Source organism: Erpetoichthys calabaricus, chromosome 18, assembly GCF_900747795.2.
Source record: "Erpetoichthys calabaricus chromosome 18, fErpCal1.3, whole genome shotgun sequence".
Lineage (NCBI taxonomy): Eukaryota > Metazoa > Chordata > Cladistia > Polypteriformes > Polypteridae > Erpetoichthys > Erpetoichthys calabaricus.
The window spans coordinates 19,927,089-19,943,773 of record NC_041411.2 but is presented as its reverse complement, the minus strand read 5'-3'; the positions used below and the strand labels follow the sequence as shown (position 1 = coordinate 19,943,773).

Sequence of the window (16,685 nt, the reverse complement as noted above, 5' to 3'; positions counted from 1 at the left end):
ACAGTACTGAGGTATGACGACAGAATGGTTCTCACAGAGATAAAACTGTTGGGAAAGCAGATCTGATGGGATGTGACTCTAAAAAGCAGGGCCACATGAACGAGGGCTTAGAATGCCAGGAGATTCAATTCAAGGTCTGATGTAAGAAATTTTTCTGTAAATCAAAAATCCACTGATGACTGAGCCTGTGAGACTGATCTTCTGATATCTCAGTTCCCGTAGCTGAACGGTAGGTCTAGTGGTCATGTAACTGCAGGTTGGCAAGATGTGATAGGGTTCAACTCTTGAAAAGGATGCCAGGTAAAATCAGAAATTTTTGGAAGCCTGACCAGATCACAGTCCTAGTTGGAATTAATAATGAGCCAGGGTTAGACTTGAGGAGTAGTGCCAGGAGGTGAAGGGCAGGACAGGGGATTTGTACCTGGACACACCAGTGGTTATGACGAACTTCTAGGATCAAACCTGCCATTCAGCTACAAGAACTGAGCTCTCATAAGATCAGTCTCGCAGGCTCTGTCGTCTGTAATAGAATCAGTCTCTAAACAAAATCTGAGTAAACATTGGTTAGAATTACTCATGCCAACAGTAACTGCTTCCAGATGAAGTCATTCAAACTGCTGCAACACTTCATGTACCCTTTAGAATGGATTTTCTTTTTGGTACTTTTAAAATCAATAAGTGGCAAATTAATGCATTTTGTTTTGTCAGCTGCATGGTGTTTGTGTCATTTTGAATAGATCCTGTTGAAATCCTGAGATGGCATCATTAGCATTTAGTCAAATCTGACACATGTTGTAAAGAAAACAGAAAATTATTCTGATTGGGAGAAGCCTAGTTTAGATTACCAAGTGTTCAAGGAGTCATTTTTCTAGCATGCTTTGCAGTGCCAAACAGAATGTGAAAACTCATTTCTTTCATATAAAGAGCTGATGAGTCTGCTTTTTGAATCTCAGCAAAAAAAAATATAATAATAATAATAATTATGAAGAAAAGCTGTAATAATGTGATGTACCATTTTCTTGGCCTGAAAATCATGAACAGCAATTGTGGCGCTGGGAGTAAATTACAGGTAAAATTTACAAATAGAAAATTAAATAAATGGCTATTTGCCTTCTATTCAGTATACTTGTTTGAGATGAGTCAGGCACATTAAAGGGAGCACAGCAATTTGGTGAGAGTGCAGCTCAGGGACTTGACTCTCAGAGCTGGGTCCCCCTCTTGCAGCAGTGGGATACGAGTTCACGAGAGGGGCAGCTGCCAGGATAAGTGACCTAGGAATTCAAGCAATGATATCCTAAGTGTGATAGGACCAGTCTGCTTGTCAGCATGTAGACTTCATTATGTTAATTGTTTAGCGATCCTGATTATTCATGTGTAGGGGATTTAGTTACTCACCAGTGTGTCACTATACGGGATAAAAATAATATTTAATCTTATAGCTTACTAAAATAAGAGAAATGCCAATCATCAGGTACTCTAGTTATTCAGTTCATCTCTTAAGTGCCTTTAACAGATGAAACATTTAAGTCCTTTAATCCGTGGTGTCAAACTCTACTCACTGGTATCAGCACATCTGTTGGCTTTTGCTCCAGATGTGTTTGGAATCCAACACTAATTCTCCCTTGTAAGGGAAACTCTTCCTCATCGAGCTTCAGTGTAAAGATTTCTGTTAAACTTATAAGTCATTAACATTTGAGGGGGAAGTGGTGCACATGAACAAAATCTACAGAGATGCTGAGAAAGCATGCACATGCCACACAAACAGGGGCCGGACCAGCAATGATCAGCTGCTGTCCACTGGACCGCCTCAGAGATGAGTAGGGTAAGGTATGTAAATTGGGCCCACCATAAATAGGCAATCGCTGGACAGGTTGGAGTCATGGGGAATTCATGAGGTTTGTACTTCTGCTTCAGCACACTAAAATACGCACATTTCCATCATAGAAATTACTGATTGACTTGAATAAGGACTGAAGGCTATTCTTCATCCTGCGTTGCAGCACATGATGTTCGTACGAATGTGACGGTGGCTCTTTGCTTTCAACTGTGGGTTTGTAGGATGGGTCCAGAAGGTCTAATGGAACAGCAAGGCCATGATCACTCTTTATGTCACAGTCTTCATGGTTTAATACAGAGACGTGACTACGATCACTGTGTCCATTATGATATTTTCCATTGGTCATCTCCCTTTACTCATCTGAGTTTGGAGTCATGTCAGGTGTGAGCACTCTGAACTGTTGTGAATTGGTGTTCAGTTTCTTTTCCTTTCCCTTATTGGTGTTAATGTCCACAAGATACACATGTAGAAATGGCACAAACAATACATATACCAAGACATGATATTTGGTGCTGTCTCCTGTAATGCCCACTTCTCTATAACTGATAGCAGAAGCTTAACCGTGTGTCGACACTCTGAGGAGACTCGCCTAAAAAAACAAAAAACTGCTGCCATCACCTAGAACTGCTCATGGCATGTTAGCACCCATCTCTGGACCCCTACCTCAAAAGAAGAATGTCTGAGGCTCGTGTGGACTCCACCATGGACCACTGCCTCTGAAGTAGTTGTTTGCTCATTTTGTCGCCAGATTTAGGTTATACCCCTGTAATAGTGACCCCCTATAAAAGACCATTTAGGACTACCGGATTGTTCCTTTGCTTTGTTTGGGAAGTAGATTTTTACTCGTATCATTTGTTCTGTCTGCTTGTTTTCATGTAAAGCAACTCATTGCTCCTAAAAACACTTTTTTGTCACAGAGTGTATGCATCGTTACATCCAGACATTAATATTTGTTGTTAGTTTTTGCATTTATAAAAAATCCATGTCAATAAAATAATCAAGCAGAGACCATGAGACAGAATCCAAAATCTATGTTTGTTTTCCTAACAGGTGGAACTGATATCATCTCCTGCTTTATGGGCCAAAACTTCACAGTACCAGTATACCGGGGGGAGATCCAAGCCCGAAACCTGGGGATGGCAGTGGAAGCCTGGAGCTGTGAAGGTAAATACTTTACAAGTTCACTGTCATTTTGGAGGGATCATCAGCCGATCAGTAAAAATGGTGTTCAGAGAAGCCGAGATTAGCCCAGAATGAGGCTGTTGTACCTGCAAGGTAGGGTTAGCAGAGTACACATTGAATTAAAAAACATATCATTACTTTAAGGCAAATAATAAAGTTCTTCTGCAGACAAATGAAACACATGAAGGTTTCTTAGATGTGGTGAAAAAAATGTTGTGCAACTGTCCTGAGGCAGAACTGATTCTTTTGGATTATTTTCTTATTCCACACCAGTAACCATTCTTTCTTGTCTCTATAGGAAAGCCAGTTTGGGGGGAGAGTGGAGAGCTTGTTTGCACAAAGCCAATGCCCTGTCAGCCAACACATTTCTGGAATGATGATAATGGGAGCAAATATCATAAAGCCTACTTCTCATCATTTCCAGGTAAATATTGAGATATAAAAAGGACCGTTTGGCTCCCGTCCATGCATCAATTTCCTAAGCTGCTTATTTTATTAGAGGGTTGGCAGTGGGGTTCGTTAGGTTTAGGGAACCAAAGCTGATTCTGGAAGCAAAATAGAAAAGCAGGCTGTGAGCCTGTGGAGTTAAAATTAGCAAAAGGCAGTAATAGTCTGTTATATAAAACTATTACACATTTTTGTTTTGCACAGTTTATATGGTAATTATTTGGTGCGTGGGTCCTAATTGAACTATGTATAAGATCAACTTTTAGCCCTTTTGTTTCACCAGAGCCTTTGCTTGCAGGATAGGAGGCAAGAGAGAATTTAAGTGCAAGTGGGGCAGTCAGAGTGTCTCCAAAATGATCTGCTGACTCATAACCATTCTAACAGAGCTGAACAAAAATGGCAAGCACTGTGCAGAACAAACAAATAGAAAAAGAAAGAAGTACTTATCACTCGGGCACTTAGTGCATATTTTAACATTATGCCTTTCATACAGCTGTTATAATTTGCTTTAGGATCCTGGTTCACTTTTATATAACACTTTTTATATAGCACAATAATAAATTTATAATACAGTAGTAATATTGGCCATGTACAGTATTCTTGTTTTTCTCAGACAAACATTCTTTTGTTATTAATATAGGCCAGTCTGCTTGCTTTTTATAGATTTTAGCTAATATTTTAAGACATCTCAAAAAGGCCCAAAGCTTTGAATAATATGCCAAGCATCCTTGACAATAGCCCCTCTAAAAGAAGAAGAACTTGTCATCAAAAGCTCCATTTATCCAAATGAGAAAGATCTGTAATTCTAAGGAACAATTCCTATCCCAAGAGGTACGATGGGAGGTGATGATGATGAAAGATTATGTGGCCTGCAGGGGGCACACCAGCCGCCCAAACCCAAGACAGATCGACACCAGGCACAAGTTCAAAGTTCAGCACATGTTCATTATCAGTGGGAAACACTTCTCCCTCGCTCTTCACAGAGCTCAGTACAAATGCACCAATTAAAGCACAAATCACAGAACTTTCTTTTCTCTCTCTCTCTCTTACTTTATCTTCTTCACCTCCACTCCACCTCCTCCGGCAAGCTTTTTCTTTCTCCCTCCCAACTCTGGCTCCCCTGAGTAGTGACAGCTGGCTCCAGGTGTCCCGTGATTTCCTTCCAACAGCACTTTCAGGTGTTGTGACATTCCTGCCATGAGGAGCCCTGTTGTTTTCACAGCTTCCCCTGGTGGCATCGCGGGAGCCAAACAGAGCTGCAGCAAACCCCAACTCCCAGTGTGCTCTGCAGGACTCTGTGGAGCCACAGCAACCCTTGGGGTCTGACCTCTAGTCTCCCAGCGAGGTAATGCCCAGACCACGGTCCCTCCCCCAGTCCTTCCACCATAAATGTATCCCAGCCAGGCGAGGGCCCTGGCCATACACAACTATATATATAACCACCCATACAATCAGATTGTGACACAGACTACGAATGCAATGAATGTAATTACCCCGATCTACATACTGTCAAATAAACGAACCACACGCCGTGGCGCAATGTTAGGGGCTTCGCCTCGAGCGCTGACATCCGAGGTTCGATTCCCGTAAGGGAGTGCAATGAGTGTGTACGCCTGATGAGCCCAGAATTAGGGCAAAACACGTGTCGCATACTCTTTGCATTATTTGACAGTAAACTATTTCATCCATTCTATGATCTGCTTCTTGCAACTGAAGGAGGGCACCATGGCAGATGTTAGCTGACTTGCTGACCAACCACAAGCGTTACCTGGTAGGTAACCACCCATACAATCAGATTGTGACACAGACTACGAATGCAATGAATGTAATATATCCATCCATCCATTTTCCAACCCGCTGAATCCGAACACAGGGTCACGGGGGTCTGCTGGAGCCAATCCCAGCCAACACAGGGCACAAGGCAGGGAACCAATCCCGGGCAGGGTGCCAACCCACCGCAGGACACACACAAACACACCCACACACCAAGCACACACTAGGGCCAATTTAGAATCACCAATGCACCTAACCTGCATGTCTTTGGACTGTGGGAGGAAACCCACGCAGACAAGGGGAGAACATGCAAACTCCACGCAGGGAGGACCCGGGAAGCGAACCCAGGTCCCCAGATCACCCAACTGCAAGGCAACAGCGCTACCCAGTGCGCCACCGTGCCGCCCGAATGTAATATATATATTATTTAAACCCCTCTACTGACACTGTGAGACCCTAAGCAAGTCACTGGACCTGCCTGCGCTCCAAATGGAAAACCAAAGGAAATGTTGGTTTGGATTGTATTATAAATGTTGTAAGCTGCCTTTGATAAATGTGTCTGCCATGTCAGTAAATGTAAATTAACACAAGGCTGCAACATAGCAAAAGCATTGTGAGTCCACTCGACCATATATATTTAATTTTATGCAGAAGCAGCAAGGTGGTACAGTGCTTAACAGAGCTGCCTCATGGTTCTGGAGTCCTGAGCTCAAATTCTGGGCCCAAGTACAGTCAGTGTGGAGACTGCATGTTCTCCCATGTCTCCCTTATGTCATAGTTTTACAAGTCAGGTTATTTGGCTCAGTGCAAGTCAGTGTGGTTGAGTGTATATTTATGTGTGGAAATATTTATATATAGACATTCCTTTGTATACACACACATGCTTTAGAAAGCATGAAAATGTACTTTTCAGTAAGCTAAGGGGAGAGGTAAAATTAAAACAGTTGTAGAGAATGTCTTAATTCAGAACAGTTTTATGTGTCAAATTTAACTGCAAGATAACAGCACGTATTTGTATACAATAATAACTGTTTGTTCATTTCATGTATAAAATATATAATTCATTTTTATTCTCTGGAGCAACCCGCATATAATTGGCAGTCAAAAAAGGGCTGCATTCCAGAAGTACAGCCCTGACCTTTATTTTATGCTCATTACAAAGCTCAGTTAAATGTGAGGTGACAGTCTGGATGTATGAAAGTCTTCTTGACTCTTTTGTGTGTATAAACAAATATTTATTATCCTTAGAAATGTTTTATGTTTCCTTTTATTTGATAGACTTTCTTTAGTTGTCATTTAGCAAAGCTACATTAATTAAAAGTGAGTATTTAACTGGTTTATTCTGAGACACATTATTTTTTTTTTTGCTCTGGTGCCTTATCAAAGACAATTTATGTAATACATTTTATAATTATTTGGAATATATTAGAGAGTACAAAGGTGTCTGCTTTGTCCCCTGCTGGTTGTTTTCTCTTGATGCCCGAGATGGGACTGTTCAGAGATGAGGGTGCTGTTACTAGACGGTTATTACAGTACCTTCTGGTCCCTGACCACTTAATCATTTGTGGAACGTCATAAAAAAGGTAAAAAGGCAAATGTAACTTTAGTAAATTAGTAATGTTTTATATAGGGTTCCTTTGCCACATTCCCTTGCAGATACCATAGAGGTATTAGTGCTTCTCTATCATGAGATTATAGGGAAGAAAATACACATAAAAGTAATGTGATAATCTGATAGTCTGCGGACTAGTGAGTTAACACTTTTAATAGTAAAGACAGGGATACTCGTGTTGATTTTTTCTGCTGTGATGTCCCTGCTGCCTGTGTACACCTGTTAAGTGGGAGTAGTTCATCATTTTTCATTACAAAAATAATCAATAGATGAACTAAAATTTTCAAGTCACACCAAACATTTTCAGTCTGATTAAAGATGGCTCTGAGTAGGCTTCAGAATTGGTATTTCACCTCACTGGGCTTCCTGGATATCATTGAGAGGAGTCGCAGTGCACATCTTGATGGCAACTCCATTGTTTACTGGGAACTGAGAGGGACGGCTGCAAGGGCCATGAGGACAGATAAGGGGACGTTTACTAGAGGAATCTGTGAGCAAGTGACGCACCATCTGTGGTCTAGCGACCCACGTCCTGCTTACAGAGTAATCGAAGTATTACGCACATCCAAATCTGTTCCTCGGAGAGTCTCAGTCAGGGTGGCTGATGGAACAGTCCTTACGGATGACACTGCAGTTGTGACCTGCTGGGCTGGCTACTTTGAGCAGTTGTTCAAAGCTGATCCTCCGGCTAGGGCGTTGGATATCTCTGGGTCCACGGTCCTTGAGGCTGATCCTCCAATTAGCTGTGAACCACCCAGTCTCTTTGAGATTGCGCAGGTGGTGAACCAGCTGAGGGGGGGAAAGGCTGCAGGGATCTGTGGTATCCGGGGTGAACTTCTCAAGGCTGGTGGTAAGGCTCTCATCCTGGCATTGCAAGCAATCTTTGCTTCCATTTGTGAGATGGGCATCTTCCCAACTGACTGGAAAATGGGACTTGTCATTCCTGTCTGGAAAGGGAAGAGTGATTGCCTGGTTTGCGGCAGCTACAGGGGGATAACTCTGCTCTTGGTGCTGGGTAAGGTCCTTGCTTGGGTCTTCCTCAGTAGGATCCATGATCACTTGCTCAACCGCCAGCGACCGGAGCATGAATATTAGCAGAGTTTCTTTGCAGCTTTTGTTGATTTTCTTAAAGTGTTCGACCCAGTTGATCAAGCTGGCCTGTGGGACATTCTGAGACATGTAGGATTCCCCTGAAGTTGCTGGATATCATGGCCAGCCTGTGCACTGGTACTGTGTGTGCTGGGCAGAGTGGAGACAGAACCTCTGATTTTTTTCCCAGTTGATTCTGGGGTTCATCAGCAGTGTGTTTTTCCTCCTACTCTGTTCAGTGCTTGCATGGACTGGGTGTTGGGTTCTAGCGGCAGTGGGGCATCTGTTAGCGAAGAATCTTGACTTTGCCAACGATGCTGTAATCTTTGTGGTGTCAATGGAGGCTCTGATTGGGGCTCTCAAGACACTGAGTGAGGAGTCTTGGGTGTCTGGGCTTACGAGTGTCCTGGATAAAAACCAAGATCCAGGCCTCTTGGTCATTATTGTGGTTCTCTCTAAATCTTGAGTCTTCTGCATCAGTATCCCCATACTTTTCTGACCTTCAGCCTTTGTTTTGTTTTCCTCGGTAGTCAAATATTCATGATTTTGACTTGTCTTTCTGTAACAGTTTTTTTTCTAAATTGACATGGAGGATGTTTTACATGAACCTGATTATATTCTGGCCTAGTCCTTTATATTTTGTTCTCTAATTCAGAATATTGACCTTGCAAGGTGGACCTACCTCTTTGTCCTTTATCTCATGTGAACACCACCACTTGCAATTCTCATCCCCTTGTACTACAACAAATCCTTCATGCCCACTTAAACCTGAACACTCAGGTTAGGACGAAAAATGTATTACCTAGAAGAGCGTGAAGACCTGGCACGTGGTGAGGTTACCTCTTTGTGCCTGGCACGCACATTTAGTGAGCCCTACTACATCTATTATACTATCAAAGTGATGAATAACCGTCATCATTGGTCTGTTTTTATCACAGCAGAATATGGTGACTCATGCCTCCTTTAAAGTAATGGAGAGATGTTTTGGCTTCACTGGGCTAGTGGATGTGTATATTGTATATAAAATGAATAAATGAGTAGATGGCTAGAGACTGTTGTTGTAAGTATTCAGTTGTTTCTTTAATTTGGCTGCTATCCTGTATGGGGTTGGCTCCTGCCTTACAGTCAGTGCAGCTGCAGTAGGCTCTGGTCCCCTTTGATCTGGCACTTAATAAGCAGGTTGTCTAATGGATGGATTTATTTACAATATTTGTGTGAATGCATAGTAGCGTTTTTTAACAGCCAGAACTTTAGTGAGTAGCTCCACTTCTTTTCTTAAGCTTTTCCACATGATTTATTTACAGATGACCCTATAAAGATTCCAATAAAAAGACAGCTTTATTATATAAGAGCGCCTTCAGAGACCTTGTGTCATGAAAATACAAAGTGTCGTGTTGACAGTTTACTGGGTGAGAAGCCTTGAGCCTGAGCCAGTGAAACAGGACAGGCCATGTTCCTGAAATGATGGCCGTATATCACAAGAGAATAAAAAGAACTGGTGCGTGAGGCTGGCGACCCTTAATGTAGTTGCACTTCTACAGATGGCGCCTAATGTAAAACACTCATTTCTTTTGCTTTTCTTAATATTCTCCTGTCTTTCTCGTTTCCATTTTTCTACTCACTATTTTTTCCACTTGTGTCTCTTTCTGTCAGAAGGTGTAATATCCATGTGCCCCTTTACACTGATGATGCAATTTATGTTGGCAGTTCTCCTAGAAATGGGCAGTTGGCTCTTCCAGATGAGGGCATCTCTCACTCCATGCAATTTCGGTCTTAGTTCATAGAAAAGTGACTTTGGGCAGAGCTAGCAGATGTGGGAAGTGAAATTGAGAGATGAGTCCCTGAAAGTGTGAAGATGCCTATGGGGGTCAGTGTGGCCTACTAGTGGATCATGGAACTCCTTATTCTTTATGTGACCTTTCAGCACATACACACTGATTTGCTTGGACAGAAATAGCCAGCTATGTAAAATATTTTGAATGGTGAGGGAAAGTGAGCAAAGCATTGTACACAGAGGGGTATTAGGGGTAAAATTCTTTGTTTTTCCCTCTGGCACTTGTCTTTTTTTACTTTCATATGTGCTGCACTCCAAAACCATTAATACCACCAAAGGAGACCCTATTACAGTTTATTGTCAAGAACTTTTTCAACAATATGAAACACTTCACACACACACACACACACACACAGGCTTGTCAGGAATGGCCCACACTTCCTTATTGCCTTTCTAGACACTGGTCCAGAGGATTCTGAGTGGTTAAAGTGTCCTTTTACGGACATAACTGCAGTACATCCTCACTTGTCTTTTACATTGTCCAAATCAAAGTGAGCTTGTGGCTAAGGATTGGGACTGTAAATTGTGAAATAGCAAAATCAGTTACTGCCAGTGACTCCCTGAGCAAGTCATTCAGCCTGCCTAGGAGAGGGCACACCATTGGAGCGTAGAAACAATTGTTTTCTTGTCACTTCTTGCTTTAAATGAAAGTGTCAGCTGAAATATAAATGTCACTATAACGATGCACCTTCACACCCATTTGTGCCTAATCAAGTATGACTAAGCTCTCCATTTCCTTTACAGGTTTCTGGGCACACGGAGATTACTGCAAAATCAACCCACAGACTGGAGGAATAGTCATGCTGGGAAGAAGGTTGGTGCAGATGTTTGCTGTCTTCTCTGTTTACCATCCCAACATAGCATTCTTGTAACAGGCTGTAGCTCGTGCCAGAGGTACCTCTTCTTTGACATTTCTCACTGGTAAGGCGCTCTCTATGTAGTTCTGAGGGGGTAACAAGTCCAACAGTTGGCAAAGAGGGCTGAAGATAGAGTGAAATGGCTGCAAATCTCATTGTTGACAGTGCAGAAGGTTTTTCTATGCCAGTTGATGTAGGACAGATCAGCCATCCCATCTGTGTAGGAAAGTATCAGCACCAAACATTAAATAAATGATATAAAGAAATTGAACAAGTACATATTACGCTTTTTGGCTTTTTGTTTTGTTCTTATTTTACAGTGATGGAACCCTGAATCCCAATGGAGTTCGGTTTGGAAGCTCTGAAATTTATAACATTGGTAATTATCAGTTTTTGTGGAATGAAAAAGCCATGCATTTTATGTGTTGTTCTGGACTCCAATGTCAGTAAAGTTTACTCCACTCCATATCCTTATAGTCATTCTCGCCTTTGTCATTTCCACATACACTTGGTGTTCTGTGTTCCCTGCTCATGTCTCCCTCACATACTGTATATCTTACAGCTTCTCATGCCGAGTTCATCAGTTCCTCCCACTGTAGGAAAGGCTGGGGGGCTGCTGCCATCCATCCAAAATTCAACCCCTCACCTTATCTCCTAATTTAACCCTTAAACTGCTGCAACCGGCTGTAGTCGCTTCACAATGCAATTTGCGAACACGCCGGAACTGATGAGTCCATGCCGTACATTCGTTGAGCAGCCTGCTCATGACCACTGTGGATGGACCACTGCAGCATCACTGTCCCTGGGATTCAGCCGCTGCACTAAACCAGCCTGCCAGTATCAGCGTTGGCCTCTGTGTGCTTGTGTGCAGCCAGTTCAAGCGCAGTTGGCTCAGTCGGTGATTTACTGAATTTCATCAGTGGCGCCAGTTGCACCTTGTACATATAATAAGAGATTGTTGCAGTAGTTGACAGTTCATTGGCAGTGTGTAAAATGATCAGTGTTGTAGTAATTGTGGTGCTTTTTGCATGAAAAAAAATGTGTTCCATTAAAATTTCACTTTTTCTTGGTGAATTGTGACGTTTACTTAAAAAGTGCAACAAAAAAGTATTTGGCGCCCAGGGGGTGCATTTTAAGGGTTAAATTATTAATTATTATGTTATTTCATTAAAATGGTGATACAATGACACAGGTGATAATGCTTCTACTTCCAGCATTTGATGCAACATTTTGGGTTTGAATTCTGTGGCCTTTACACCTCCTCTCTGTGTCTGTGTGCTCGTCCTCTGGCTTCTCTGGGTTTTCTTCCACATTCCCAACGCTGTGCAGTTTAGAATAATTGGGGTCTCCAGAATGTGCACTGAGTGGACCCCGATATGGACTGATGTCCTGTCCAGGATGGCTTCTTGCCTTGTGTCCAGTGCTGCCAGGGTATTCTTTTGGCTTTACTGATCCTTTATTAGATTAAGCAGTTTTGAGAGTGTTTTCTTATGACACTTATTTAATAAATATCTATTTACAGTATTGCTCTTGTGACATGCATCAGTCATACTGTATAATTAGTGAAGAACACGAGAGAGCTTTCTTCTAATGACAGCCTTTAATACTTGTAAACCAATTCCGGTCCTCACATTTGTCTCTTTGCCAGACTTAACGATGGGATTCTGAGCTGTTTTATTTACAGTATGTCAAGAGAAATGAATCACATTCCATTCAGTAAAAATTTCATTATAGTCATGAAAGTTCCAAAAAAGCATTTATTGACTCTCAACATGTTATGGTGAAACAATAATTTCAAGCGGACATAAATAAACAATCAAGGCAAAAAAGCAGTTTGTGATCATTATGAATTTCAAGTATTGTTATATTCAGTTGGATTTCAGTCGCTCCATTTGTAGTGAGCAGTAAACGGCTATTTAAATTGTAAAGGACCATTCAAAATGAGTCCTTCATTCATCTGTGCTCCCCACATTCCCTTTCCAACCTTTTTCTCTGTTGCCACATCCAATTGATGGTTCCTAGGAAGGGATTTTTAAGCTGACCTCATTGCATGTCTTAGTTGTTCACATTCAACCTTGAGGAAATCTAAATATCATATTCTCGGTGTCCGTAAAGCTTCAAAAGATGCTTGTAACCATTGAACATAGCGTTCTTGTTTTTTTCCAATTAGACCTGCACTTGTTTTTTGTAGTGGTCCATTACAGAAGTTCACTGAGACACGTGTTACTAAAATGTTTATATAACAGATCATCATCCTAATCATTATTAGTCTACGTCTCATTTTCTGAATTTACCGAAGTTGGTTGTTTGCCGCCCAGCTCTTTTTACCCCCACTGCCCATGTACTTGGTCATCCATGGGGATGGCATGAGAAAATGACATCCTTTGACATGGGAAGAATTGGTCTCATTCAAGAAGAATATAAGAGACAGTAATATATGCAACTAGCTGTACCCCGTGGCTGCGCCCACATAGTAATGAAACAGGGCAAACTTTAAAAATCAATAGACGTTGGCACTATATCTGATCGTGTTCAGACGGGAGAGCATTCCCTGCGTGGGGAGAAAAGCACGTGGCCGTGATATCTCTGGCAATCAGCAGCTACCATCTAAAACACACGGAGCTCTGATCTCTCTCTCAAAAACGTCAAACGTTACTTCTTAACAACCTGTAGATGATAATGTCTGTTGAACAAACAGGTGTCGCTAGCTAAGCGGAAGCAAGGTGCACTTCAACATGTGGCGAGATGTAGACCGACTCGAACAGAGGCTGACGAGTGGATGAGGAAGGCCCGCCCCCCTGCTCTCGGCCCACAGCCTCTCTGTTGGATTTGCATAAATACATCGGTACGGCAAGTGAACTGTGGTACTTAGCGCGATGAGAGAATGTTCAAGCACGTTATAGAAAGCAACCAGATCTAAATCCGTTAAGTAGTTCTCTCGTGAAAGCAGACAGACATAAAGCGGACAGACATAGAGACAGAACGTGCTTGGACCACGAAGTTTTTAAAACTGTTTCTTAGCGAGGACCTATGAGCCAAGGGTAACCTGCATTTCAAATTTCGAGTCCCAATCCTCATGGTTCGGGAGACTTCGTAATGAGTGAGTCAGCGGTATTTGACTTTTATATATAGAAGATTCACAAACTGCCCATCAAGACTCAATGCAGCATTGTGTTTCGCTGTCATACAGGGGCTTTAGAATCGTAATGGTGAGGATTTACATAGCATATTTCTTAGTAAGCATTGTACAAATTAAATAAAAACTTTAACGTGCAGAATTGTAATCATCTCACTTTCTGTGTCTTTCTTTACTGTTTTATCAGTTGAAGCATTTGAGGAAGTGTCTGACAGTCTCTGCATCCCCCAGTACAACAAAGATGGAGAGGAAAGAGTTATCCTGTTTTTGAAGATGGGGCCGAAGCAGATTTTTTCTCAAGATTTAGTAGGCAAAATCCGGACTGCCATCCGTGTTGCTCTTTCTGCTCGCCATGTACCAGCCCTCATCCTTGAAACCAAAGATATTCCGGTAAGTGGGTAGATCAGTGACATGGTACCTGAGTGCATTTATGCACAAATGTCTCAATGAAAGTGTGAACCATGTACTTGAGGAACCCAGCTGGAAATTAAGGGAGGTTCATTTAAGGTGGACGTCAGGCAGAGTGTGTCTTTACATAATATAGAACCTTGGAATCAGGAATACAGTACAGAGGCAAGTACTTGGAGCAGAACTCTTCAGAACGTAATCTGCTTTAAGAACTGAGTGTCTGGATGAACCTGCCAAACGCGCCTGATGGGTTGAATGTTCCCCTCTCAATTCTTGTGTTCTTATCAGTACTGACCTCCATGACCTCCAGCTGCTGTTAGTGTGATACCACTCATCATCTAGGAGCACGCAATCCCTTGTAATTCCGCATACTGTCGTAGAGCTGCCATCACATTATTAGGATTGCATCCCTGAGTCATGGCACATGAGACATGTCGAGCTAGAACACAAGAACTGCAGAAATATCCTGGGTGAAGACTACTTCTAGACTTTTGGAAACAATTCACCCTACATAAAAATAATGACCTAAAACTTTTACTTTACCCCAGAGGTCAGGATTCAGTTTTGTTTAATACATAAAAGATTCCTTATTGTAGCACAAATAAACAGTGAAAATGACAAATGACAGGGAGACTGCTTTTCATAGCCAGTGTATTCTGGAGCCCCTTTAGAAACTACTGGGCACAATGGTGCACTCCTCTCTTTTGACATAACCTGCGTCTGTCCCTTTCCTCATCTCATGCTACCTTTGTGCCTTTTCTGCTTTTGGCAATTTTTTGCCAGCCAAGCAACCCTTATGCATATATAATGTCACATTTTTGACTGACATGGCCCTGAAGTATTTTCAAAAGCTTTTGAATAAATATGAATAATATTAGCAGTGCTCATGACTGCTCTGGTGAGGCGCAGAAGGCTACAGAAATGACGAGAAGGGTATTTTAGCCCTTTTGTTCTGCGATTTCATTAAAAGTCTGCTACTCTTCTTCAAGACAACTTTGAAGTCCGACATCCCACATCCCCGAGTGCCTAGCATCAAACTCACAGAGGGGCAGAAAAAAGGAGACCGGATAGGGGGCAAGGAGGGTCAGCCTTGGTGACAGCACCATTGAGAACACAACTGTTTCCGAGAGTTTCCTGCAGCCGCACACCAATTTACAGGCTTGCCCATTTATGCCCGTGTTTCAGTGTTAATTCTGTACGCAGACTCTGACAGATGGTGGTGAGGAAAGCTGACTCTCCTTATTATGCCATTTCGGCCTGTAAGGAATTACAATTGAATGGAACTGGATGTGACAGATCACACAGGACGTGGAACTGAAGAAAATAAAGCCATCTCTGGCAGTGTTGAAGACGGGTATACAAGAAACACTCAAACCTGTAAATGCCGCCCTTCTATTCTGTAACTTGTTCATCTAGTTAATGGTTGCAAGGTGCTGTTGCTTTTTCCAGTAAGACTGTGCAGAAGGCTTTGCAAAGCACATGGGTACTAGGGTGTTGTACCGTGTTAGCCATTATGAATGTAGTGAAAAGTCATGCAAAATGACACCTTTTATTGGCTAACTCAGAAGATTACAATATGCAAGCTTTCAAGGCAACTCAGGCCCCTAATTACATCTTGCCTGAAGAAGGGGCCTGAGTTTCCTCGAAAGCTTGCATATTGTAATCTTTTTAGTTAGCCAATAAAAGGTGTCATTTTGCTTGACTTCTCACTACAAAGCACATGGAATAATTTAGAGCTATTTAACATGGGAAAGCTGTAATACCTGAAAAAGCCCCCAACCACACACACACACACACACACACACACACTTGGCGGTGAGCAGGTCACCTTTGAACTCCCAACTCTGTGACACAGTGTCTTAGCCACCACTCCATACTGCTTAGCCTATTTATGTCATTTTTTTTCCCTTAACCCAATTTTCAGACTTTTCCCTTACTTCTTTTTACTTTGTATCATGCCTTTCATGGCGAGTTAACAGACATCCATTGGAATTGAACCTGTGACCTTGTTTTCCACCTTTGGTGAAAATATTCCTCTTGTTGCTTGACTAGAATTTCCATTCATTTCACAACCCCGTTTATTCCAATGCATGGTCTCAGGGAGCCAGGGCCTAATCCGATAACTGTGAGTGCAAGGCAGGAGCCAACTATGGGTAGAATACCAGCACATCAAAGGACAGAAGCACGCCAGACCAGTTTAAAGTCACCCATCAATGTAAGCAGCATGTGTGAGTGAGGAGAGCATGGAGAGAACCTGCAAAGTCATCACAGTCAAGTGATCCTGTTAGGAATGAGAGCCAAATCTTTGTGATACCGCCATCTTATCCCTCATCTATGAAATGTCATAAGCAAATGTCTGAGACAGCTGTGTGCCAGCCAGCCAGCCAGGGGGTATCATCTCCTTGAACACATGGGCTTAGGATGGTGAGAAACCTTCAGTACAACAATAAAGTGCCTGCTGCTGAGCCAATGCTCGAAAGCAGCTTCAGACACACAGCACAAAAAAAAAT

At 42.2% G+C, this 16,685-nt stretch overlaps 2 protein-coding genes across 2 annotated transcripts in view; both read left to right on the top strand.

The window, feature by feature from the left end:
• Positions 1-16,685, top strand: part of ypel1 (yippee-like 1) — a 1,016,165-nt gene that overhangs the window by 277,713 nt on the left and 721,767 nt on the right. The gene's annotated exons all lie outside the window — the stretch shown is intronic.
• Positions 1-16,685, top strand: part of aacs (acetoacetyl-CoA synthetase) — a 98,597-nt gene that overhangs the window by 77,419 nt on the left and 4,493 nt on the right. Inside the window, exons 13-17 of the mRNA XM_028825141.2 lie at positions 2,888-3,001; positions 3,318-3,443; positions 10,519-10,588; positions 10,952-11,010; positions 13,955-14,157. Coding sequence (XP_028680974.1) covers positions 2,888-3,001; positions 3,318-3,443; positions 10,519-10,588; positions 10,952-11,010; positions 13,955-14,157 — 572 coding nt within the window. The remainder of the gene's footprint in view (positions 1-2,887; positions 3,002-3,317; positions 3,444-10,518; positions 10,589-10,951; positions 11,011-13,954; positions 14,158-16,685) is intronic.